The sequence below is a fragment of the Hemiscyllium ocellatum genome, chromosome 2 (genome assembly GCF_020745735.1).
Source record: "Hemiscyllium ocellatum isolate sHemOce1 chromosome 2, sHemOce1.pat.X.cur, whole genome shotgun sequence".
NCBI classification, from domain to species: Eukaryota; Metazoa; Chordata; class Chondrichthyes; order Orectolobiformes; family Hemiscylliidae; genus Hemiscyllium; species Hemiscyllium ocellatum.
In genome coordinates, this window is record NC_083402.1 from 118777636 (window position 1) to 118805599 (window position 27964).

Sequence of the window (27964 nt, forward strand, 5' to 3'; positions counted from 1 at the left end):
AACAAAGTGAAAACTATAAAAACTTTAAAGGAGGGCATGGATTAATCAGAATGGAGAGAAGAGTCAGATAACACATTTTAACAGGAAAAATACTGAGAAATGGTTGAAGCATTTTGATAAAGATACACCTACATTTAAAAAAGTTGTTTACTTGAAAAAACTTTTCCAAGTCATGCATTTGTTACATGTCACAATTCAAACACTTAAACAGATTGTTACCAAATTCATTCATCTTTGAAGCAATTCCAAATTATATTATCTTGGAATGGAATAAACATATTTAATCATTAAACTAACAAATTAATAAATGTTTTAGGTTTACACATGTACAGCAGGTTTAAAAATAATTGAAATCATTACTCTGCACGCACACAAATTTCCAATTTTGAGTGATTGAGGCTTAAGTCATTTCATGTAAAATTGGTGCCAATGCAACACACATGCAAGATAGGTACAGGCTGAACTTCAGTTATGTGACCAGACTGTATGATTCGCCAAGCTAATCATTTCACACCAGATCACAAAACACATTTTAAAAAAAAAATTATTTCAAATAAATTTAATGAAACCACACAAATGCGCTACATAATTGTTAAGATTGGTTACAATTAATAATTAAAGAAAAAGGTAAGATGTGAAGGCAGTTATATGCCTGCCATGTCACAGCAACTCAAAAAGGATGGTGACAATTCTTTGGAAAGACTTGGTGAATAACATTCAAGTGTTTGTTTTATAAATGACCTGTACTTGTTTTTTTTTGATAACCTATAAACACTGTAGAGGCTTAAGTTATATCTGTGACTGCTTATCTTTATGGCAGTAAAAAAAAGCAATAACATGCACAAAGTTTACTTGACAGTACTCCACTATCCAAGTGAGCAATGCACTCTTCAAGTGGTATTATTTTCTTTAATTAGAACAAACTTTACTTACTCTTTAAAGGCAAAATTAAATACACTCCAAATGCAGATTATGTACTATTGCACTGGCAAGCTGATGCCAAATTCATCAGGGTTATTTTGCTGCTAATCCTTAATCAAGGATTCTCATTTGAAAAGCAAAATGTAGTGAGGCCCATCATCACTACTGACAATTTTCCTTCCAAGAAACCCAACCATAATGGGACTGACTAACCTATAACTAAAATAATAATTAAGATATTAAATGTAGGCATAATTATCTTTGTATGGTTTTTAGTTTTAACAAAATTCCAACAATTTCACACAGTAAACCTCTTGCCCTTCTTACAAATTGAATATAAGGCATTTCTATGACACCAACTTGCCCACTGTTGAGAGGTTTCTAATGCAAAAACATTCATATTCCACAAAAAGGTAGAATACTGCCAGATTAGTAGGAAACTGTTATATAGATACTAATAAATACAGAAATTGTTTTGGCAAAGAAGGAAGTAAATAACAGTACGAAAAAATGTCTTCATAAAGAGGCAACATTAGTCATAGACAGGCTTCTTCCAAAAGTATCCAATTTCCTGCAAGAGAGAACAGATCATAAAAATTAAACAAAACATCCTGAGAGATAACTAATAACAGATGACTGATAAAAAGCTTTGAAGCAGAAAATGGCTTGCAAGCATAAGAGAACATGGAGACTTTCTGAAGTACTAAGTAAAGTTTCAAAGGTTTTAAATAATATCCTTTTGGTAATATTTCACAGAGATAAGTGGGCAATAAAAATCAAAGCAGGACCAAAAATAAAATGAATGCTGTAAATTTGAAATAAGAACAGAGTACAGTTCTGGCAGCACCCATGGTGAGAGAATCAGACTTCATGTTGAGATCAATGACCATTTTAACAGAACTGATGAAAGAATACAAGCATGCTTTAATTACTAAACTCTGGAAAATTACCTTTTCAGATAAAACCTCACTGACTAACTCAAACTAAGTGTTATTTACTCAATGTCCGTGCTCATTGGTATTTATAAATTCTTTCAATTTTAAAATACACAGTTTGCTTTACAAATGCCTGACATCTTTGGCTATCTCTAACCTCTTCCAGCTTAGCCTTCTGTGTCTCCAGTACTGGCCTCTAACACATCCCCAATTTTAATTATTTCACTAAGTGGTGGCTACATCTTTACCCACAAAGGCCCTACATTTTGTGGCTTCCTCCCGAACCCAGATGATCATCTCTACCTCCTTCTAGAAACTCCTTAAAATCTAACTCTCTAACTAAAATTTTAAATCAATTCTCCTAATATCTCCTGATGTGGTTCAGTGACTAATCTTGTTTGAAAATGCTCCTGGGACAGGCTTTGGATTTGTTCACTATGTTATCTTGGTCACATTGTTTCAATGAAAGTGGTTAATGTTACAACTAACTTGTGACACAGCATATTTTATCCTCCTGTCAGAAGCAAAGCTGTTCCCATGCTATTGATACAAAGGAATAGGGATTAAATGTGGGGATGTTAAATAAGTATTACATCTCCCTTTTTTTCAAACAGTTTACCAAGTGCACCTTCAGTCATTTGTGTATTTTAAAAACGCAAATTAACTGCAAGCTATTATAACCTGATTCTACAATCTGGGCTCCTTGCAACAACAGCTCCCATCCAAACAGCAAACTTAGCTCCTAAGAACATCATTCAAAAGAGAAGGCCAAGGGCATGAATCAGGCTGGATCTGCCTTACAATAGTTTCCTCTGTGTAATCAAACGTCACTAATCTACAACAGATGTGAGAATCTATGGAAAAAAATTGTTTAACCCAACACAGGAGCCATTGGAGGTCAAATACAACATACCAACTAGAACACAATAACTCAATTAATTTCTTTTTCATTATTATATTCTAGTACTGACATGTATGATTAAGAGTTCTTTTGAGAGGAGTTTCAATTTCTCTCCTCTCAGTACCAAACCTTGCAAATTTCTTTTGCCAACTTGCCCACATTTTGTGGACACCATGTGCCAACAGACCATTTCAATATGGGAGGAAGGGCATCACCACTATGTCCAATCTAACCCTGACCTCACCCACACTCAAATGCATTTCCAATTCTCTCCTCACAATCAAATTATCTTCAGCATGAGTCTTTAAAAGATACTTGAGACTGAGTGTACGATTTTTACCATTCATGAATCACAGTGACATTGAGATTAAGTGGTGCACACTTAATTCTGATAATTGCACAGAACTAATTTGGATCCTTTCTGAACCGCACAGCTTAGTTGTGCGGTGTTTTTAGGCAGAAGCAAATTCACAGACTCCATCATTGACCTTTTTTTTCATATTTTGAGGCACCTCCATTCTCATGCTGTTCCCTCCTCTCAGTAATTCTCTTCTGCCCGGTCTTGCTATCATAGCCCCCCAGTCTTCCTCATAACCTCATTCTCACTAACCTGTCCATGCTGCAAGAATCCCACTCGCCTCCATTTAGGTTCTGGAACTTGAATTTGCAGACTGCTATGGTTCAAGGAAGTGGCCAGTGCTCTTGGTGGCACTACTTGGACTATAGAGCCTCTGGGCAATCTGATCAGCCACTGAGGTGGAAACACTAGCCAGCAAGGAGCTGAAATCCTGCCTCCAGCCTATTAACACTCCATTAGAGATGATGTGTTCCTAGCCAACTCTGAGGCAGGGACAAGATGTAGAATTCTGCCCTAATCAGTTTTTTAAAAAAATTAAGTTCATTACATTGTGTCTCAAACGAAAATGACTCAGTGACAAAGCCTGATGGAAGTTCTTGCTTAGGCACTGCTTGTTTACACCAAAGTTGGGAAAGCACATGATACTGCTCATTAGTAACGTAAAGCTTCAGGCCATTACAACAGCAACTCAGACACAATGAAACTTCAGACTTGATACAAGTCGTATCAAACAGCTTCCCATCATTTTGGGAACAATTGATTCTTAAAAAATTAGGTGACAGGTCAGGATCATGAAAAGACAATTCCAAACAAATTCCCAAAAGGTTTTGAAGCTTTATATATCCTGATGATGAACATAATTAGAAGCAGGAGTAGGCCACTCAGCCCTTTGAACACGCTGCACCATTCGATAAGATTATGGCTAATCTGATTGTTGTCTGTTGTCCCAACAACCTTTGACTCTTTTGTCCACAAGAATCTACTTACCTCCTTCTCAATTATGCCGATTCTATAGCCTCTGCATTCCAAAAGCTTCTGACCCTCAGAAGAATATGCTTCATCCTAAATGGGAGACCCCTTATTTTTAAACTGTGACTCCTAGTTCTAGTTTCCCATGAGGACATCCTTTCAGCATCCACACCATCAAGTCCCCTCAGGATTTCTTGTGTTTCAATGAGATCACATCTTAATCTTCTAAACTATAATGGATAGAGGCTGAACCTTTCCTTATTATTAAGCCATCCGTGGCATAATTCGAGTAAACTTCACTAAAGTGCTTCTAACATTTTAACATCCTTTCTTTAATAAGATCACCAAAACTGTACACAGTGCTGCAGATGGAGCCTCAAAGTTCTCTGCAACTGTAACAAAACCTCTCTATTTTATACAATATTCCCCTTGCAGTAAACAACAATATTCCATTTATGTTACTAATCACTTGCTGAATGTGCATACTAACTTTACATGGCTCAGGTACCAGGATATCTAGGTCCCTTAGTACTACAGAGTTCTGAAATCTCTCTCCATTTAAATTTTACCCCTTTCATGGTTCTTTCAAGGAGGAGTTGCAGGTAGACAGCATAGTGAAGAAACTGTTTGTTAAGTTTGCTTTTACTAGTCAGTGCACTGAGTATAGCAGTTGAAATGTCATGTTGTGGCAGTATAGAACAATGGTTAGGCCATTTTTGGAAGACTATATTCAATTCTGGTCTCCCTGCTACAGGAACAATATTGTTAAACTTGAAAAGGGCCCACAAATGATTTATAAGGATGTTGGAGAGTTTGAGCTATAGGGAGAGGCTGATTAGGCAGAGGCTGTTTTCCCTGGAGTGTTGAAGGCTGAGGGGTGTCCTTATAGAGGTTCATAAAGTTAAGAGGGGCATGGATAGAATAAATAGCTAAGATACCAGAGAAAGACCTAGGATCTTCTCGCAGGTTAGAGGAATCTAAAACTACAGAGCATAGGTTTAAAGTCAGAGGGAAAAGATTTAAAAGAGATCTAAGGGGGAATTTTTTCAGGGAAAGGGTGGTGCATATATGGAACAAGCTGCCAAAGGAAGTGGTGGAGGCTGGTACAATTACAACATTTAAAAAGGCTTCGGATGTATATTTGAATAGGAAGGGTTGAGAGAGACATAACCAAACGCTAGAAAATAGAACAAGATTAATTTAGACTATCTGGTCGGCATAGACAAGTTAGACTGAAGGATGTTTCCATACTGTGCATCTCTATGATTCTATAATATCTTTCCTATAGCAGGGAGACCAGAATCGAATACTGTATTCCAAACAAATGGCTTAACCAATGTCCTCTATAGCCGCAATATGACATCCCAACTCTTATACTCAATGCACTGACCAATAAAGGTAAGCATATCAAACACTGTCTCCACTACCCTGTCTGCCTGCGACTCTACCTTCAAGGAACCTGCACTCCACTGTCTCTTTGTTCAGCAATACTGCTCAGGACCTTACCATTAAGTGTATAAATACTGCCCTGGTTTGCCTTACCAAAATGCAACACCTCATATTTATCTAAATTCCATCTGCCATTCCTTGGCCCATCTGATCAAGGTCCCATTGTCCTCTAAGGTAACCTTCTTCCTTGTCCGATACGCCTCCAATTTTGATGTCATCTGCAAATTTACTAACCATTCTGCCTATATTCACATCCAAATCATTTATATTAGTGGCGAAAAGAAGTGGATCCTTGTAGCACACCGTTGGTCACATGCCTCCAGTCCAAAAAAAACCCTTCAGTAAATGCTGGAAAAGCACAGGTCAGGCAACATCTGAGGAGCAGGAGAATCGACATTTCGGGTGTAAGCCCTTCATCAGGATTTCCCACACACAAAGCCATGTTGACGATCTCTAATCAGTCCTTGCCTTTCCAAATACATGTAAATCCTGTCCCTCAGGATTCCCTCCAGCAACCTACCTACCACTGCTATCAAGCTCATCTGTCTGTAGTACCCTGGCTTTTCCTTACCACCTTTCTTAAATAATGACACCATATTAGCTGTTCTCCAGAATTTGGTATCCCATTGCTATAAATAATACAAATATCAGAGCATGGAGTACAACAATCACTTCCCTAACTTCTCGCAAAGTTCTGGGATATACCTGATCAGGTTCCTGTGATTTATTCATCTATGTATTTTCAGATGTCCAGCATCATCACCTCTGTAATATGGACACTTAAATAAATATCAGTATTTATTTCTCCAAGTTCTCTACCTTCCATTTCCTTCGCTACAGTGGATACTAATGTGAAATATTCATTTATTATCTCACTCATCTCTTGTAGTTCCATACATAAATGGCCTTGATCTTTAAGGGGTCCTATTCTCTCCATAGTTATTATTTTGCTCTTAACGTATTTATAAAATCACTTTGGATTCTCCTGAACCCTATTTGCCAAAGCTCTCTCATGTCCCCTTTTCACCCTCCCGACAGTCTCTCGAGTAAACTCTTACCACCCTTATACTGCTCAAGGAATTCACTCAATCCCGGCTGTCCATACCTGCCATAGACTTCCTTTCTCTTGACCTGATCCTCAATATTTTCAGTCATCCAACATTCCCTACACCTACTAACCTTGCCCTTCATACTAACAGGAACATACTGCCTCTGGACTCTCATTATCCTCTTCAGTGAAGTCAGATGCAAAATGTGTGTTCAATTTTTCTGCCATTTCTTTATTTTACATTAATGACTCGGACACACTCTCTAGAGGAACAGTGCACACTTTACTCTGCTCTTTGAAATAAAATCAGATTGTAAGAGTTTATATGAATAAGCTAATTCTTGTTTTTTTTCTTCTTGTTTAATACTCCTGCTCCTTAACTCTTAATTTCATCCTTAACTTTTTAAACATTCTTTGCTGTTTTTTTAATATTCTGTCCAATGTTTCAAACTTCTGACCTCTCATCTTTGCAGAATTATACTCTTTTTATTACACAGTTTGTGGCATCATTAACTTCCTTAGTTAGCCATGGATGCTGCCTCATTTCCTTAGAATCTTTCTTTCTAGAGAAGCGTGTTATGAAATATAATGGCTTCAAAGCGACAATTTGCATTTATCTTAACAAGATGGTATCTCAAGGATTATATTGTTACCACTAGTATTTGTGAAAGATTCCAGTAATTAACAAACATAACAGAAAATTAGGCAAATTAGGCAAAAGAGTTAAATATGACTATGATTCCAGATATACACAAATTAATGAGAAATCATTTTTATATGGAATATACAGAATAGAAACAGGCCATTTTGCCTGACCACTGTGCATTTAGGCTTTATGTAAAGGGAAGTTATTAAACAAACGAGACTGTGACAGGGTGTTGTAGAAAACTTAAGAGATGAAGAGGTGGGGCATTAGGAAGTACTTTGCATCTAATTTTAATTATTACAGGATGGTACTCTGCTCAAAATAAACACAAATATGTTTCATAAATATCTCAGAGGAAAAATAGAACTCATGGTGTAAGGAGAAATATATTATCACGGACAGATGATTGCATGACTAACAGGAAGCTGAGAGTAGATTAGATTACTTATAGTGTGGAAACAGGCCTTTCCAGCCCAACAAGTCCATACCGACCCTCCGAAGAGCAACCCACCCAGAGCTATTCCCCTACATTTACCCCATTCCCCTAATACTACATGCAATTTAACATGGCCAATTCACCTAACCTGCACATTTTTGGACTGTGGGAAGAAACCAGAGCACCTGGAGGAAACCCACACAGACATGGGGAGGATGTGCAAACTCCACACAGACAGTTGCCAGAGGTGGGAATTGAACCTGGGTCTCTGGTGCTGTGAGGCAGCAGTGCTAAACACTGTACCACCGTGCTGCCAAATAAATTACTCCAAATAAGTACAAATAAATTAGCTTTTTTCAGGTTGGCAAGCTGTAACCAGTGGAATGGGTCAGGAATCAGTGCTGGGGCCTCAGCTGTTTGCACCTACCTAAATGACTTGGGAGATGGAGTCAAATTTATAGTTGCTCAATTTGCTATTAATGCAGAGATAGGTAGGAAAGTAAATTGTGAGAATATAAAGGATCTGCAAATGGATTTGGGCTCATTGGGCAAAAAGTTAGCAGAGAGAGTATAATGTGTAATAGTGTGACCTCTTGTTCACATTTTGAACTATGTACAGCTTGGTTCTCCTTATTTGAGAAAGGACAGAATAGCATTAGAAGCAGTTCAGAGAAGAGAGGTGATCACACTGTAACATTATGATTCTAAGGAGTAGATGCTGAGATGTTGTCTCCCTCAGACCAGAACCAGAGAATAGAAAAATAGATAAAATAGTATGTGAAAAATAAGGGACTGCAATTTAAGATGGTGATGGGGAGAATTCTTTTCTGAGGGTTGTTGTGTGAAATTCTCTTCCCTTTAATCAAATGGCAGAGCTGACTTGAGAGGCTGGAAAACCTATTTTTAATTTATATGTTCGAAAGATGCAGACTAAATTCAAGGTATGAAATCTAAAATTAACAAGTTCAGAGTTCATTTATCCTGGTTACTGTGAAGAAAATGATCAAATATATGTATCTATAGTAAAAGCAAAACTAGATTCTGATATTATTCCATGAACAGCACCTTCAAGTTGCTTCAAATACACTGCGCCATAGAGACAGACATTTTGCCCAGCATTCAAATGCACTGTAAAGGTCTGCATGTACAGTTCATCAGATTCAAGTCTTTAAAATTATTGATATACTGATGATGTGCAATTGAACAGTTCAGTTGAGGTAATAGGGCTGCATGAATTTTGTATAAAAAAAAGAGATTGGAGGTTGGTCATAAAAACAACTGTCTTGGGTGGTGATTTCTAACAAAATTGTAATTCTCCCCATCACCATTTTAAATCAGAGTCCCTTACTTTTCTGATTCTATTTTATCTTTTTTTATAATATGGTTGTGGTCTGAGGGAGAGAACATCTCAGCATCTACTCCTTAGAATCATACAGAATACTGTAATATGTAATTGTCTTCTAAATTGATATAGGCCCAGTCATTCCTCCTAAAGTAACCCTGTATTCTCCAGAATCAATTGAGTGAACTTCTCTGAACTGCTTCTAATGCTATTCTGTCCTTTCTCAAATAAGGAGACCCAAACTATACGCAGTTCAAAAGATCGAGGCGGAAGATAGGTAAGATTTGGGACACTTAACCACTCAGTCAAGGCCTTTCAGGATTTGCCAGTGAGGGATTCTAAGGAATCTTGGACAGTTTCTTGAATTGGTTACATCTCTTTTCTTTTAACTCAGAGGGGGATAGCTAGGAATGGTCCTTTGTTAAAAGGACAAGTTCTAGGAATCCTAGTGACCGTTTATTCAAAGTGTATCACATAAAACAATAAAATATGACAGAAACTGCTAAGCTTAAGGGCTGCTTGATGTACCTGATTTTAGAGAAGGGAACAGGACCTAGGTTCTCTGAAGGGGTTGCTTCCTGCAGGTAATCCTACCAGCAGTGCATCTTTACAGGCATTCTGGACGCAATACTGCTGGAGTTCTGTGGCAGCTTGTGAAACCTGTATTTAAAACAAAGATTGATTACATTTCACGCACAAAAGCAGAGGAGAAAGATAAATTATAATTTATGTGACATCAACGTAATTCCCACAATTTGCTCACCTATCTATTCAAACATGGTTTTCACATTCTCAACAATTTGTACCCAGCTTGTTCTGTTGGTGTGAGACCAGAAGTCAATTGAAGTTTTAGATTTATGTCTCACATTGTGAATATCGATCTAAAGCTACAACCCACTGCCAATGTGAATAAGTGTCTCTTTATCAATATTGACCAGAACATCAGTAATAACTTCCCATTCTTCTCTGACAGTTCCATGGGATCTTTTACGCCCACTCGAGCAAGCAGATAGATCCTCAGACAAGCAACTCAGAAAGACAGCACCTTCAATCTGCAATGCCAGTGCATCTTTATGTTCAACAACAAATGGGAACAATGCAATTTTTCCTCAGTTTTTTTCTTTGATAATGTTTCCACCAAGTTTTGAACCAAGGATTTTTCATGCAATTGGCAAACAGGAGAACTACACCACTACAGAAACAAATATGTTAGTTCGTTATCCAAAGAGTGTTTTCTCTTTTTTTTCTTTCAGAGTGAACTGGGTGTCAAAGAGTGCTTTCTCCCCTGAATCCCTGACCCAGAGATACTTGATCTTAATTTACTAATTAAACAACTACTTAAAGGGGTCTTCTGAAGCATCAGCAGTATCCTAACCTGTGGGACAGAAGGTCAGAGTTTAAATCTCATCTACTCCAGGCATGTGATCGCATGCCTGAACAGTTGTTTAAACGCAGCTACCTGGGTCCTTAAACTCTGGAATTCACTCCTTAAACCCTTTAGCCTTCTGATCAAGCTTCCTTTTTTAAAACATTCCTCTCAATCTACTTCTTTGGCAAAGCTTTTGGTCACCTGAATAGATCATTATGGAGCTGTGTTAAATTGCATTTGATAACCACTCCTGTGAAACAGCTCAAGATGCTTTACAACATTAAAGGTGTGACATAAATGCAAGTTGTTGTTCACTTAGCTGATTCCAGTGTGTTTATTTTTGCCGTTTAGTGTGTGTTCTAGTCTCTCTTTTGCCCTGCCCTACTACAAACTTCCCCACTGCAGAAGTTGGAATTTTGTGCCAGTTTCACCTTTAACAGAAAAAAAGCAAAGAACTGTGGATGCGAAAACAAAAACAGAAATCGCTGGTGAAACTCAGCAGGTCTGGCAGCATCTTCAGGGAGAAAGCAGAGTTAACATTGTGAGTCTGGTGACTCTTCATCAGAATTTCTTTAACAGTAATGTTTTTCTTCAGGCTTTGGCGGTACATCCCCAAGACGTCAGCACTGACTGAAGCTCTCCTTTAATTGTGATTTGACAAAAGTTCAAACTAGAAGCAGCTAGAACTCCAAAGACGTCAATGATGCACATTATGCATATTAGTGCCTTTATGTTTTTGGCAGATGCAGAGCCAGGGATTCAGATCCCAGTCAAAATGTTGGACACATCTGAAACAAATACTGATCAACTGTAGTCTGCCATAACAATGTAGCAGAAACGGGAAAACCAGTCCTGAAAGATCAATTCTGATTCTGATGCATCTAAATCATACAATAAAGCTCAGTGCAATGCTGAGTTTAACTTCAGGTTTAACCTACATTCCTTGCAGTATGCCCAAAGCCAAAAAATTGTATACTGCAAACTTAAAAAAACAATTCTTGGTAAAGCAACGCCACAGAGGCAATAGCTCCGTTTAAAAGTTTTTCAAGGAAAACATGACTCACCAAGTGTGAGTCACATACACAAAATTTATACGTAATGAACTAATGTATTTCTACAGCTCACATTTACAACTCCACACAGTTTGTGGATCACCCAAAGCTAATCACTGAAATATTTATGAATTATTGCTTGAATTATTGAATGATATCCTTCAAAAGGTGGGCTTTTGGCTCATTGTGCATGTTCCAGGTGTTTGAAAGAACTATTCAATTAGACCAACTGCTTGTGCTCCTTCTACATAGCATAGGCATCATTCTTCTGCATATTCCCATTGCAAAGTCACTTTCTATTCCACTTGTGTCTGTTTTCCTGAACAGTAAATCACTTCGCAACCAAGTCCTACTCTGGTGTTTTTAAGTTCTAGGCAGAATGGTTTAAATTTCTGGGCTACTTCAGGGCATTGACGCAACGAGGTCTTTCCCTTTCACTCCTTAATCTTTTCCCCAATTGATGCCTACCTCTGTATTTCCTGCAAACTTATTATATCTTCAATATTTTCCAACTGACAAAGGTCATGGATCCGAAATGCTGACTGTTTCTCTGTCCATAACTGCTCCCTGAAATGGTGAGGTACTTCTAGAATTTTCTGTTTCTATTTTGGGAAATGTGAATTTTTGTTCTACATTGTTTTTGAAAGTGAAACAACAATTGGACACCCAAGGCAAGACTTTCACTTTTACGAGATTAGATTAGATTAGATTACTTACAGTGTGGAAACAGACCCTTCAGCCCAACAAGTCCACACCCACCCTCCGAAGAGCAACCCACCCAGACCCATTCCCCTACATTTACCCCTTCACCTAACACTATGGGCAATTTAGCATGGCCAATTCACCTGACCTGCACATTTTTGGATTGTGGGAGGAAACCGGAGCACCCGGAGGAAACCCACGCAGACACAGGGAGAATGTACAAACTCCACACAGACAATTGCCTGAGACAGGAATTGAACCCAGGTCTCTGGCGCTGTGAGGCAACAGTGCTAACCACTGTGCCACCCATGGGTATCTTGAGTTGGCAAACTCCCCAATTAGGCAAATGTTTCTCAGTAGATAGTGTTCCACCAGACCCACCTTTCACTCTGGGACATATGAAGTGGGTTAGAGTCTGGCCCATTGCCCTCTGAAGCAGATTAGAGGTGGCAACAAGCCTGGCTGAATGTCAATATAGGTAAGTTCTCTGGGGCTTTGTCCTAGCTGTGTTGTTATCCCCATCATAACCCCACATTAAAACACAGCAAAGTGCTCACCAGGCTGTTGGAGCTGCCAATCTTGGCTGGGAACCTCGAACCACTCCCCCCACAGACCAATTCCAAACCAAGCTAAGATAATTAAAGCTTTTGTAAATCAACCAAACATTCTATGTAATGTTGATAAGTTGCATGTCACTGCAGGCGCTACTTTATATTGCTTCCCCTCTATTTTTGTCCTCCCTGTTCCATTTGCAGGCTACAGGCTCTGGCGATGGTCCATCTCGGTGCTGGTTTGGATGCGCAGGAGACTGTTTAAAATCCTTACCAAGAGACAGTCATTGTAACTGATAGAACACAGATTTCTTTTAACTCTCACTGACAGTTTTTCAAAAAATGCAAATATCAGGCCATTTAAAAGACAGTCACGCTGTGACACTTTAACGGATTATCCTTCCAGAGTCTACGTATCTACACCATAAACTTACAACTCCCACACTGCGGTTTAAAGCCCCTGCCACATTCAAAAAGAGGTTTGTTTGAACCAGCACAGAGTTCAGGTTTCTCTTGTTCGATTCACATCCACCCCCACCCTGTCCCCACAAAGGGAAAATCTCTCTATTGGAAACAAGGTTAGACTCTAGCATCTGGGTCCCAAGCAAATTTGGAAGCTCTACAAAGTCTCCGCAGCTTGGCTCATGCAAAAGAAACTATGGTCAAGCCATGCAAGTAAAGGAAAAGTGCATTTAACTATATGCTCATAAATCTTTTGATCACAGTGACATAGAAATAATATTGGATTTAGCATGTGCTAAGGGGGTAATCAAGGCTGAAGTTTGAGACACTGAAACAGGATATTGATTAGGATGCACCTCAATGTTTGTATATATTCTAAAATCTTTCTGATGGCCACTGAATAAACACAAGAATTATGCAATGCTTGGTTCTATTTCAAGAAAACTATATAAGTGGTTCAGAATTAAAATATAACTCAATTTGGAAATTTACTCAAGTTCCATTGAGAGGTGCCATGAAATAGCCTGCATAGGCATCTCTCAAGTTTCTAGATATAGGATTGTGTGCATTGCTCAGTGTTTGGTCTTAAGGTTAACCTTTTGAACTATTAATAACTGAAGGTACGGGTTACCACTGTCACTAATTTCTATGAATTCCTCAGGCTTATGCAGCATTGCAAATAAAATTCGAGCAGTTTTCAATTGATAAGAGTCCAAAAATATTAAAAACTTTACCTCAAGTAATAAGAGATTTGGGGAGGAAAGGTGGAGACATATGGAGATAGGTATGCAAATCAGCCATTAAAATGGAGGATGAATAAGAAGTTACAGGGAAAGGGTGAGGCAAGATTATGGAGGTGACTGAAAATGAGGGTGAGGTAATGTAAAAACCACGAGCCAGTGTAGGTCAGTCAGCAGAGGGCTGACGGGTGAACGGGACGTAAAACCAGTTGGGAAACAGGCAGAGCTTTGGATGAGTTCAAATCAAGCAGAAAGGTAAACAAAATTGTTGTTTTAGATCAGTTCTGCCTCACAGTGTCAGGGACCCGGGTTCGATTCCAGCGTCGGGCAATGCCTGTTTGCACATTCTCCCGGTGTCTGTGTGGGTTCCCTCCAGGTGCTCCAGTTTCCTCCAATGATCCAAAGCTGGCCATGCTAAATTGTCCAGAGTGTTCAGGGATGTGTAGGTTAGGTGAATTAGTCAGAGGTAAATGTAGAGTAATGGGGAATGGGTTTGGGTGGGATACTCTTCGGAGGTCGGTGTGAACTTGTTGGGCCAAAGGGATTCTTCTAATTCTAAATCATTGCATGACTCAGTGTCAAATTCCTGTCTGATAAATGCTCCTGTGAACTGCTCTGCATCTAAGTGTGTTGGCATTTAATGTCAAACTCCTTCATGACAGACTGGTACTATATTTAACTGACAGATCCAAATAGCTAAAACATTGTGGAAGTGAAGGAGGAACTTCAATTCTTCCTTGATCACAACTCCAACGTTTAATTTTAATGCCCAATAAAAGTATCAATACATTACTGCTAAAAAATGGTTTCTCAAGTTTTGAGACAGAACATGTGCAGAGACTAAATCCAGCATTAGTTGATCAGCCAGCCTACAATTAGACACACAATGACTTCCCTTCTCATTTTTAAAATAATCTGTATTTAAACGGTCCTAAAAATACAGAGTTCCGCTGCATTCAAATTTCAATTTCTCCAGTTTTCTTAATATTCATTCATGGGATTTGGGCATCATGAGCAAAGTCAGCATTTAGGTGGGGAGATAGTGGTCTGGTGGCAATGTTGATGGATAAGTAATCTAGAGGCCCAGGCTCAATGATCATGGGTTTAAGTCCCATCGTAACAGGCACCGCTGGTCACTCGCTCAAAGGGTAATGAGAGGGATAAGCAACAAATGCTTCCCTTGCCAACTGCACCTACATCCCATGAATGAATCAAGTAAATTATTGCCCATCCCTAATTACCCCCAAGAATGTGGTGGTGAACAGGATTCTTGAAAACAACTGAGTGACTGGTTAGGCCATTTCAGAGGGCAAGTCAGAGTGAACCACAATGCTGCACGTTAGGGATCACATAATTTCCTTCCGACAAGAGGATGAATAAACCAGACAGGTTTTTAATGACAATCCAATAGTTTCACAATGACATGATTGCCAATATAAGCTCACCATTCCCGGCTGATATGATTAATTGAATTGAATTCTCTAGCTGATGGGATAGGAACATAATTCCTGAAGGGACTCTGGAATCCGAGTCAATCATAATTTTCTAAAGGAAATCAGATAAATATCTGAAGGGGAGAAATTTGCAGGGCTGCTTGGAAAGATTTGGCGAGTGGAAAATAACTGGATAGCTCTTTCAAAGTGTTGGCACAGTCACAATGGGCTGAATGAGCTCTTTCTATGGTGCCTCAGGTCTCCGAACTGATGACCTATTCAAATACATGTTAAAAGTATTGTTGGAACCAGAAAAGAAAAAGAGCAAAAATGACAAAAGTACCTCCCAAATGTGTTTTCATTTTCTATTGTTGAAAGATTGAGATGTTTTCTCTCCCCCACAGTAGAATCAGCAGAACATTTAAAAGCTTCAACCAAGGCATTAGTTACAGTGTAGCATCTCATGCAAGATTGGAATCTACAGCTACGTGGGAGGTTTCATTCCTTAGAAATCATTTAAATGACAGCTCATAAAATATAATTTTCAGGTCACTAATCACCTTGGGAGTTGACCAATTAGAGAGCTAACACATAAAAAATGATCATCATCCATAAAGGGAACAGTGTGACGGCCTCATAGTTTCAGAAATAGTTCCTCTGCTCCATGTTTACCTGTCCACTGAGAGTTGTCCCATTACAGATCAAGCCCAGTTTCAGTCAGGAGCTAAAAGCTCCATTATATTACTATTGCTGCAGGCTAACGTGTTTGCCATTTGATTTGATTTAATTATCTGAGTGAATAAGCTGCACAGTTATGAGAACATGGCTGGGTGCTTCTAACCTTTTCGGGAACAGCAAATGAGGAGGAGGAAGAAAGTCAATAAGTACATCATGGAACTATAGAGCAAAGAAACAGCCATCCTGCCCATTGTGCCTGTGCTAGCTCTTCAGGAGCTATCCAGTTAGGACCACTTACCTCCCCTCATGGCTTCCCATCTCCTACAAATTTTCAACCATTTATTCAATGTTCTTTTGAAGGTCACGACTAAATCTGGTTCCACCATCCTTCCAAACAAAGCTCTAATGAATGTGGCATGAAGGAGGTTTTAATCTCTTCAGGTTTCTTTTTTAAAATAAAAGAGTAGGTGCTAGAAATCTGAAACAAATACAGAGAATGCTGTACAGGTATGGCAACATTGGTGGAGAGAGTAACAAATTTAACGTTTGCAGTCTTCTTCAGACTGGAGAGGACTTGGAAAACTTTTTGGTATACTTTTGACAGTGGTGGAAGAAGATCAAGATGGCAGATGGTGTAAAGACCCAGTGAAAAAGACAAATGGGCTATTAATTGTGATGAAAGAGAAGAACAGATGGGGGTAATTTAAGGTGTGATCGGGAGAGAATAGGTTCTCCTTACTCCAAGAGCAAAGTAAACAAGATGCAAACAAGTCTGGAGGAGGGGAGAATGCAAGCAAAATGAAGAACAGATACTATGCAGGTAGTTTCTGAATTTATGGAATTCAATACTGACACCTCGAGACATTAAAGTACCTAAGTGGAAAATGAAATATTATTCCTTGAGCTCGGACTGTCCTTCACTGGAACACTGCATCAGTCCCAGGACAGAAACGTTAGCATGACACACATATTGAATTGGCAGGTGACTGAAAGATGGGGTCCCTCCTACAGACAGAGCCAAAGTGCTCCAAAAAGTGGTCATCCACCTGTATTTGATCTCACTAAATGTAAGGTAGGCCACATAAAGTAATCCTTTGAATGTGGAGATTAATGGGTTGGAAATTGGAACCCAATTGCTGTTTTGGGAAAGAGGGGAAAGCGTGAAGGTAAAAGTACGGGAAATAGGTCAGACAAGGCCCTGTCAATCATAATGGGCAGGACGGATCATACTTAGTCGAGGAAAAAGGAGGAAAGGAGATCATGTCGGAGCCAGTCTGGTGGAAAATGAAATCATCAGAATAGATGCGACAGAGATGGAGAAACTAGGAGAATGGAATGCAATCCTGGCAGGAAGCAGGGTATGTGGATGCGCAGTCAGGGTAACTGTGGGTTTGTAATGGCTATTGGTGGACAGCCTATCTCCAAAAATTGAAACAGTGAAGTCAAGGATGGGGAGGGAAAAGTCAGAGATAGACCAGATGAAGGAGAGAGGATGGAAATCGGAAGCAATGCTGATCCTTTTCTTCAGTTCCATACAATTATCCACTCTGTCCATCCCCGCCTCACCTCAGTACAGGACCCATTCTCTCCCTTTGACACCTTAATTTAGAAACATTTTACATCTCTCTTTCACCATCATTAACAATCCCTTTTCCTTTTACACTGACCTCGACACTATCTGTTGCCTTGCTACCTCTCTGTCAAAAGCCTACATAAAAAAATCCCCATTCTGAAGAAAAGACATACTCTGCCCTTGTGCTACTTTCCCTAAACCCCTGACCTGATTACTAACCCTACCTGCACTGGAAACAGTATGTCCGGTTATTCCATTCAAACTCCCTAAACATTCTGAACACGTTCAAGTATTTACATATGGAAGTAAGAAGCAGTTATGTCGAGGTGTACAAGCATCCACTGAATACAAGAAATAGCAGGAGTTGGCCATTTGGTCCTTTGAAGAAGATTAAATAATATCATGGTGATTTTATTGAGGAATCATCTCTACTTTCTCAATCCCCATAATCTCAACTCCCTTGTCGATCCAAACTCTAACTCAGCCTTGAATATATACACTGGCCAGCCTCCACTGCTGAGTTAACAATCCTCAGAAGAAATTTCACTACATTACCTTTTTAAAATGGGAGACCCCTTATTTTGAAGGTGTCCCCCACAATTTGAGGTCGCCCACAAGAGAAAACATTCTCCCAGGATCAACTCTACCAATTCCTGAAAAATTCTACATTTCAACAGTCACCTCTCATTCTTCTAAGTTTCATGAGTGTAATGTAACAATAAATTATCCACTACTCCATTAGAGATTAATACTGTTGGTTTTGTTTTGCACATAATGAGTTCTCTCTACCTTTCTTGCTCTCTGTTGGTTAAAAATCCAAAATTTCTAGATGTTTTCCCTTACAGAAGAATGCATGAAATATTTACAGGGTAGTGAAAACTGTAACATGATTAACTAGGATAGGATTTATATTCCACTTGAAGTCTTTCACACATACTCTAATTTTCACAGTTTTGACAAACATTAATAATCAATTACATACTTGGAAATGCAGCCCATTTTATTGCTAGTTTACTGGAGGTTACTAATAGACAAAAAGAGAATATGATAAACACTGTGCAGAATATGTACAGCAGGGTTAGAGAAAAGGCTGTTGTGGGTTAAAGAACAAGGCCAAGGTTAGGAAATAAGGTAGACAAGGAAGCTGGAAGAACATAGCAAGCCAGGCAGCATCAGGAGGTAGAGAAGTCAACGTTCCGGGTGTAACCCTTCTTCAGGCCTAGTCTGACTCACCATCTCCTGATACTGCTTGGCTTGCTGTGTTCTTCCAGCCTCCTGCTTGTCTACCTTGGATTCCAGCATCTGTAGTCTTTTTACCTCTAACTAAGGTTAGGAATTGTGGCTGTTTTTCATCTCTTAATGCTTTACACAATGGTGGTCAGATTTCTGTTAAACATTGCCTGTTGGGATCTCAGGAACACAGCCCTCCAGAGGTGAGATAGCCACATTTGCTGCAGAGGAAGGCTGTGGGCTAAGATGGTGCAAGATTCTCTCCCTCTGTTCTCTCACAGCTCTCTTCTCAGCCAGCTCAATGTCTCGTTCCTGCCTTATCTCTTCTGATGTCCCTCAAAACTGTCAACATCAAGAGGTCACAGCTGTCAGTGGCCATCCCCATGTTGCCCTTGTCAACGTCCATCAGCTTTAGACTTCACTTGTAGCGGACATGGCCCTACAGCCAATTCACCATCTAGAAAGTCTTCAGGTATATAACTGGCACCAACACCCCCCACCCCTGGTGAACGTGGCTGAGCCAGTGCTGACACTGCTACCTCCGTAATGAGCATATACTGAAAGCAACAGCATTCTCTAGGATCTCTGAGTTGGTGACGTTGTTCTGCCAAGAGATATTAACAGTATGATGAGACACCAAAGATGGAAACTGACTTGGCCAGTTTCATCAACTTAGGATAAATAGCAGCAATGAATGGACTAAATTGAGAGCAGGTTCATGGCTTTACTTGGCCATCTCCTGTTCTTATGCTCTAAAGGCATCTTTACAATCTCTTCATTTGACTGATTTATTGTCACGTGAACCAAAGTACAGTGAAAACCTTTGCATACAAGCAGTGCATGCAGATCAGAGGTTGTAAAACACGCTTAGAGGCATACAGGTTACATTGCACAGGGTGTGTGGCAGGTGAGATCAATGTTAGCAAGACCAACATTATTTGAGACTACAGAATCCATCAGTCTAACGACAGCCAGGAAGAAGCTATTCCCAAACCTGCTGGTGTGCACGCTCAGGCCTCTGTATCCTCTGCCTGATGGAAGACGTTGTAGGAGATCATTACTGGGGTGCGATTGGTCTTTGATGTTGGCAGCCTTTCCGTGGCAGCGAGCCATGTAAATGGAGTCCATGGAAGAATGGTTGGCTTCCGTGATGGCCTGGGCTGTGCACACCATCTTCTATGGTTTCTTATGGATCTGGGCAAAGCAGTTGCCATAGCAGGCTGTTATGTACCCAGATAATGTGTTTTCAATGGTTCATCTGTAGTAGCTGAAGAGGGTCCTTATGGACATGCCAAATTTCCTGAGCTGCCTGAGGAAGTAGAAGCATTGTTGTGCCTTCCTGACCATCACATCTACATGGGAAGTCCAGGAAAGGTTATCAGTTATTGTCACTCCAAGGAGCTTGACGCTGTCGACACTCTCAATCTCAGTTCCGTTGATATAGATGGGGCGTGTGCTCCTCCTTACTTTCTGAAGTCAATGATCAGTTTTTAGTTTTGCAGAAGTAGAGAGAGAGAGGTTGTTCTCACTGCATCACATCACCAAAGCCTCTCATCTCCCCTCTGTATTTTGACTCATCATTGTTAGATATCCATCTTACTACAGTGGTGTTTAAGCAATTGTGTGGATGGCATTCATTTGGAATTTGGCAAAACAGTCATGGGTGTACAAGGAGTACGGTAAGGGGCTGAGGACACTTCCTTGGGGGTGCTCCAGTGTTGATTGTTATTGTGGATGAGGTGCAGTTACCTATCCCAGCTGATTGCAGTCTGTTGGTCAGAAAGCTGAGGATCCAGTTCCAGAGGGTGTAGCCAAGACCAAGGTCTGAGTTTTGAGATCAGTCCGGAGGGGATAATGGTGTTGAAGGTGGAGCTGATGTCAATAAGCAGGAGTCTGACATAGGTGTCCTTGTCCATTTAATCCAGGAATGAGTGCAGGGTCAGGGATATGGCATCCACTGTGGACCTGTTATATGTCAGTAGACAAATTGTAGGGGATCAAGGCAGAGTGGGAGACTGGAGTTGACGTGGACCATGACCAGCCTCTCTAAATACTTCATGATTATTGAGGTCAGAGCCATCAGTTTGATGTTGGTGAATACCCCCGCCAATTGGTCCGCACAGGATCGGAGTTCTCAGACAGGGACACTGTCCAGGCCAGTCGCTTTCTTTGGGCTGACTCCCAGGAAGACTGATCTGACGTCAGCAGCATTCAGCGAGGGAACAGGTGTATCCGGGGCTGTCGGGTCACTGACGTTCTGCTCGAACTGAGCACAGAAAGCATTGAACGCATCAGAGAGGGTTTTAGAGACAGCTTTTGAGATCAGAATTTGTGGGTTTGGTGTTTAAAAAAAATCTATGATTTAATCTCTACTCTTTCAAGTTTCAACAATCTGGACAATCAGCTTCTTATTTTCTTCCTAGTTTGTATATACGTCACAAGCTCACTGTTACTTTGTCCTGGTTTTTCTTTGAAGGGGTTGTAAGGCAGAGGTCTCTGTGAAAGTAAACAAATTTGAGGCACCCTGGGGTTTTTTTTCCCCAAAAAACTTGGAACAATGGAAGCAGCCTGAGTGTGACCAGCTCTCTCAGGCCAGACTTTCTAGTTTTTTTTTAGTTTTTAGGTTTAGTTTTCAGAAGCCTTTGAGGTCTCAAGAGTTGAAAGCTTCCGTGAATATGTCATGACTGATATACTTTTTCTGAATTTTCCTCCTAGATTGAAGAACTGCATGTGAGAATCTGTGTCTGCATTTGCCTTTTTGCTAAAAGGTGTGTTTAAGGAATGTTACTATATTGGAACAACTAATTAGTAATAGTTAACTATTATTTGGTTAAGTTTTCCAATTGTTAAGTTATTCTAAATTCCTCTTTTGTTTGTAGTTTAACTATCGTGTTTAAATAGATTGTTTTACTTTATTTATCTCAAGAGGGTTGGAATATAAAAGCACTGTTGTGCTACTAAGACTTTATAAAGCTCTGGTTAGGCCCCATTTGGAGTACTGTGTCCAATTTTGGTCCCCACACCTCAGGAAGGACATACTGGCACTAGAGCGTGTCCAGCGGAGATACACGTGGATGATCCCTGGAATGGTAGGTTTAAAATACAAGGAACGGCTGAGGATCCTGGGATTGTATTCATTGGAGTTTAGAAGATTAAGGGGAGATTTAATAGAAACTTACAAGATAATACATGGCTTGGAAAGGGTGGACATTAGGAAATTGTTTCCGTTAGGCAAGGAGACTAGGACCCGTGGACACAGCCTTAGAATTAGAGGGGGTCAATTCAGAACAGAAATGCGGAGACATTTCTTCAGCCAGAGGATGGTGGGCCTGTGGAATTCATTGCCGCAGAGTGCAGTGGAGGCCGGGACGCTGAATGTCTTCAAGGCAGAGATTGATAAATTCTTGATTAATCTAATCTAATCTAATTTAAGATAATCTAGATTAGATTAGATTAGATTACTTACAGTGTGGAAACAGGCCCTTTGGCCCAACAAGTCCACACCGACCCGCCGAAGCGCAACCCACCCATACCCCTTATTTTAACACTATGGGCAATTTAGCTTGGCCAATTCACCTGACCTGCACATCTTTAGATGTCACAGGAATTAAGGGCTACGGGGAGAATGCTGGTAAGTGGAGTTGAAATGCCCATCAGCCATGATTGAATGGCGGAGTGGACTCGATGGGCCGAATGGCCTTACTTCCACTCCTATATCTTATGGTCTTATGGTTTAATATCGAGTAGTTTGACCAGTTGCTTCATATCTGGAACACGGCACTTCACATATAGCTTTAAAATAAGAAAACGTGAGGTCTAGGCTACTTACATGAAATATTTTGCGGGATTCTGGTTTGATCCAGAACACACACCTATTACGTTCTGCCATTATCAACACCCCACATCCACTCTATACTAGTGCAAAGAATTTTTTTTAAATGGAAGAAAAATTGAATCGAATTCAAGGTCACAAACTTTAGCATGAACAGGATTGCCCTGGACAAACAGATAGTTTGTCCCAAATAATCCCTATCGGTTGCAATATTCCACTGGAGCCTGCTCTCACCCCTCTTCATCTCACCATATCAACATATCCTTCTCTCTCCTTCACCCTCACATATGTATCTGGTTTCCTTTGCATCTATACGATTCATCTCACCCATTCCCTGTGGTATTAATCCAACCATTTTCATTGATAATTTATTCTACTCTTACTACAGACATTCAGTTGCGATAATTTTATTTTAAATTTCAAAAGAAAACAGTAATAATGTAAAATTACATGTAGCATCTAAACTTGTACTCAGGAGATCTGTCACAATTCCCATTTTGTAACTGAAACAAAACTCCAAAACATCCATCAGCCACATACATTATGCCTCAGTTCCCCAAAAAGCAGCTAATTTGGGGCTTATCGTCTGCTGTCCCCTGCTACACCCACTAAATGGAGACCTGGAGTGAGAATCTGGAAGAAGGGAGGCAAATTATGAGAAATTAAGAGTTGAGGACAAGCAAAAAAAAAGAATGAAATGCTAATTTGATTCCTAAGTTCAGCTGCAGAATCACCAAAACAATTTTTTGTGTGTTGTTGAGAAGGCAGATATGTTGCTAGAGGTTTCCATCTTGCACTTGGAAGAACAACCACAAGAATACCAAATCTCAAAACCTCATACTGCAGTGGGATGGAGGAGATATTTGAAATTTCTTGCATTTGTCCTGATGTGTGCAAGGTGAAAAGCTTTAGCAACAAGTCTCATTTTCCAGTAAAATTCACATTCTGTATTAACAAACGTTTTGTACTAACAAACAACATTGACTTGTACAGAATGTGAATTTCGATCTCCAGCTTTCAACAATGAAGCAAATTTCTGACCTTGTGGTTAAGTATAAATAGTAATTCTGAGCAAACAGTATATTTCAGCCATCTATATAAACAGAGTCTCTGAATTACTGATTTTGAGTCTGTCCTACAACACAACTTGGCTACTTCTCCAGTGCAATATTGAAGGAGTGCTGCATTGTCAGAGGTGCTGTCTTTCATATAAGACATTATACTCAGCTGCCCTCTCAGGTGGATTTAAACGATTTCAAGGCAAAATCTTTAAGGGCAGCTGGGCAGTTGTGACCAGCTCAATATCCCTCATCCAATACCACTATGACAAATTATCTCGTCATAGTCTGCGTGCTGTTTTCTGTGTGCAAACCTACCATGTTCCTACATTATAACTTTGACAATGCTTCAAAAAGGTATTACACAGGGCCATTTACCAGGATTTTTGTGATGTGAACATTATCTATCTCTTGCTAACTCAGTGCTGGTTGTTATCCAATTCTTGTTGTCATTTCTACAGTCGTTACTCAGCATTGAGGATGACAAGAGGGTTGATGACTAAATTTAAGAAATTAGCAAAAGGAAATCAGGAGAATTGTTTTACTCAGTGACCATTGATGACCCTAAAAGGTCAATGGAAGCTGATTCAATAGTAGAGAAAGGGACAAATACTTGAAAAGGGAACATTTGCAAGGTTATGGGATAAAATGAATGAGTGGCATTAGGTGAATTGCTCCTTCAGGGAGCCAACACAGTCATAATGAGATAAACAGCCTCCTTCAGTGCTATAACCACGCAAGTCTGAAGCAGGTGTTCAGTAGTACTGAGCTTGACAATTGCTGAAAAAAGTCATTTTATTCAAATATGTTGATTTGCACTTAATAGGATAATTCACAAGAATGCTAATTTCAGGGGAAATCCAAAATTGATAAATGTATGAGGGGAGAGTGTTGGCATATTCAGATTCTATAATAGGTAGAAATTTCCATTTAATACATAAGTGGACTCAGTAGGTCGTTTGGTCAGGGACTTCCCCTCCCAGATAAAGTTGCCATTTTTTCTGAGATTAAAAATAAATCTTTTGAGTCTTTCAACAGAGAAAAAGGATCTGTGGTGACTGGCTGCAAGTATTGATACAGATGCAAATATTCAATATCCATCCAACCATTCTGAAGAGCCTGCGTTCCCCAAGAGGAGGAAATGCCATCACTGCAAACATTTTTGATCAGAGACTAAAATAAACGAGGAAGTTAACAGGAAATGTTAAGATCTGAAGCCATAGAGAGCCCAGGGACACCAGCTGCAAAACCTGAGTCAATAAACTTAACCCTACACACTTTTTAAAAACTGCACATTTAATTTTTCTTCAATCTAATTGCTGCAGAACACTAAATCTGAACTAATGCATGTTACATATGAGAATCTCATTGTGGAGCTATTGTCAAATCTTAACATCAAAAAGTAAAACTATTTTGGGAGGAATGAGAAAGACGCAGAAATCTCCTGCATTCCCTGTAAAAGGGAGCAATTTACAATCCCTAAACTAGGTTATTAGAATATGCGTTTATACAGCATCTTTCACATTGCAAAATGCCCAAAGCACTATGCTCAAGTATTACCATAGTCAAAATGTGAATTCCACCTGCTTTCTCCCAAGAAACATTTTTACATCATGACACAGACAATATCATTTTGACTGCTTCTTCTATTATTAAGGATTCATGATAGTTTAATCAGATTACGATTTTCAATTGCTAAGACGACTCACTAGGTTGCTCTATACTAAGAAGTAATCTCTACATAGCAGAAAGATCAGTGTGGATCTAGATATTTTACTCCCTTCCCCCCACCCTTTCATTTGCTCAAAACTTTTATCAAAACATATCTATCTTTACTCCGTTCTAGTGCAGGGTCATCATTGACCCAAAACATTAGTGGTTTCTCTACACAAATACACTGCCTTATTTGGTGAACCTTTCTAGAATTTTGTGGCCTCTTGATCAAGAGGGTGGGCTCAAGCAACGTTTAAAGAAGGAGCAAAAGGGACATTTTATGGTGGAAATTCCAGATTGTAGGAATCCAGACTGGCACAAAGTACAAAATGTCAGGAAGATGAAAACTGGATATAAGAATCACAGAGTTACAGGCGTATGGAGTGGCTGTGCAACTTTCTCTAACTTTCAGTCAGATGAGAGAATAACCCCATTGTTACAGCACAGGAAGCCATTGGCCCTTCAGGTCTATACTGTTTCTCCTCAGGAACAATTCACCTACTGCCATTCCCCTGCCTTTCCTTGCACATAATCATCCAATTCCCTTTTGATTGAACCTATTTCCATTGCATTCTTGAACAATGCATTCCTGATTGCCATCGTTCCTTTTGCCAATTACCTGAAATCTCTACCTTCTCATTCTCGACCCTTTCCATAAATGGATAGTTTCTCCGTATCTACTCTGTCCTGGTCCCTCCTAATTTTGAATATCCGTACTCAATCTCTTCTCAGTCTTTGCTTCTCAAAGGAGAGCAGTCCCACCTTCTCCAGTCTGTCTGCGATACTGAAGTCCCTCACCTATCCTTGTGGATCTTTCTAGACTCTCACTAATGGCTTCACATTCTTCCTAAAGTGCAATGTCCAGAAGTAGATCGTAGAATTATAGAATCACTACAGTACAGGTAGAGACCATTTGGCCCATCAAGTCTAGCTGAATCTTTGAACAGTTTCCAACTCAGACCCACTCCCAGCCTGTAACCCTGCATTGCCCATTGCTAATCCACTGAACCTTCACATCTTTGGATTGTGGGAGGAGCAGAGCATCCAGTGGAAACCCAAGCAGACAAGGTGGGAACATACAAACATCCATACAGACAGGTTGGATTCGAACCTGGGTCCCTATCACTGGGAGGTAACAGAGCTAACCACTGGGCCCACCGCACAGTGGGTGTAATACTCCAGCTGAGGCCAAACCAAAGGCTGTGGAAGGGTTTTCAAAAGACAGTCCTCACCAAAATAGACTGATGTGTGTTGAGATGGGTGACACTCAGTACAGGTTAGGATAGGAACAACATTAGAGGGGCTCAAGTTTATGAAGGATACAAAATGGAAAAATATGTTCAAAATGTTTAGGCTAGGCCCCAGCACCCCGACATTCCCTGCATACAGCCGAATTCTCGCTGAACTGGTAAATGAACCTCACCAGTTCTGGTTGAAAAGATGCTAATGAACAACCACTGGGATAAAAATAGATACTACTCTTCTTGCATTTATAAACACAAATAAGATAAATGCGACATCGAGAGCGCTTTAAAAAGTTCTGGTGAGACCTGAAACGCTAACTATCGCCATCTCTACAGAAGCTATCTGAGCTTCTGGGTATGTTCAGCTTTTTGTGTTGATATTTCAAAGAGGGCTGTGAAGCGCTTTGGGACATCCCTATTGAAATGCGTTATATAAATACAAGCCTTTCTTTGCACTCTGGTGCACTTGAATTTCTGTTGGCCGATTGTGTAAATGCAGAGATGCCGTTCAGCTTTGCTCTGAACTGCCTGACTATAAAAAAGTTCCAGGCAGGCCGGAGCCCAGCAACATAAACAGGCTTCTGTCTGGCACGAAATCAAAACCTACATTCGCGGCTCTCTAAAGAATGCAAACCACTTGTGAGATGATCGGTCAGAAAAGGTATTTTAGGGAAAGAAAAAGCTCGAGGCTGGATGAATCATTCGGGGGGGGGGGGGGGGGCTGCACTGTCGTTTTTGTGCAACTATATTGCTGGGAGGGGAATAACTTTTGTACCTATACTTCGAGGTTCTGCAATGCTGTATAAGGGAGATAAATCTATTTTAACACGGAGTGCACAGTATAACTAAATGAATGCCATCCATTATTCCCGCTCCTTCCTGAGTGGGATACAATTTGTTGCGGTCCCTTTGCCGGATTCCCGGGAATAGAAGGTTGGCGTTCGCTACAAAATGTGATATCCACGCGTTTCATTCAACCCACCTTCATCCTCTCTATCCCTGCCTCGAACTTCAGCTGCTCCACCATCCGCTGCATGCTCGACACGTTCGAGTTAGTACTCATGCTTTCTCCCCCCAGTACTTTCTTTCTCCTCTCTCTCTTTTCAAATGCCGGGACTGGAGCTCAGAGTCTTGGTCTGGGCACTTTGCAAATGCTCCACCCGAGTTGCCACGAGAGGAACTGATGTCATTGGGATTCAGCAGAGTGAAGAGAAAGCGGCCGCTGAAACACACACAGTTAACGCAAGATGGGTAAAAGCTCCAACAGAAGCGCTCACACCGCCATCTACCTCCTTACTGGGAGATTTGCGGCTGTATTCGTA

The 27964-nt window shown here is 40.1% G+C and overlaps 1 protein-coding gene across 1 annotated transcript; it reads right to left on the minus strand.

Annotated features, from left to right (window-relative positions):
- Window positions 1–241: 241 nt before the first annotated feature.
- Window positions 242–27857, minus strand: gng10 (guanine nucleotide binding protein (G protein), gamma 10). The gene is made up of 3 exons (XM_060839354.1): window positions 27625–27857; window positions 9534–9665; window positions 242–1492 (listed from the first exon to the last, which is right to left on the minus strand). Exons 1-2 carry the CDS (start codon window positions 27703–27705, stop codon window positions 9540–9542), a joined length of 207 nt encoding a protein of 68 aa, XP_060695337.1. The 5' UTR covers window positions 27706–27857; the 3' UTR covers window positions 242–1492; window positions 9534–9539.
- Window positions 27858–27964: the final 107 nt, after the last annotated feature.

Coding starts and splice junctions, on each gene's coding strand:
- gng10 (XM_060839354.1), bottom strand. CDS start 27,705: ATGAGTACTAACTCGAACGTGTCGAGCATGCAGCGGATGGTGGAGCAG. Junction 9,666..27,624: donor CAGGGATAGAGAGGATGAAG/GTGGGTTGAATG, acceptor TTTTAAATACAG/GTTTCACAAGCTGCCACAGA.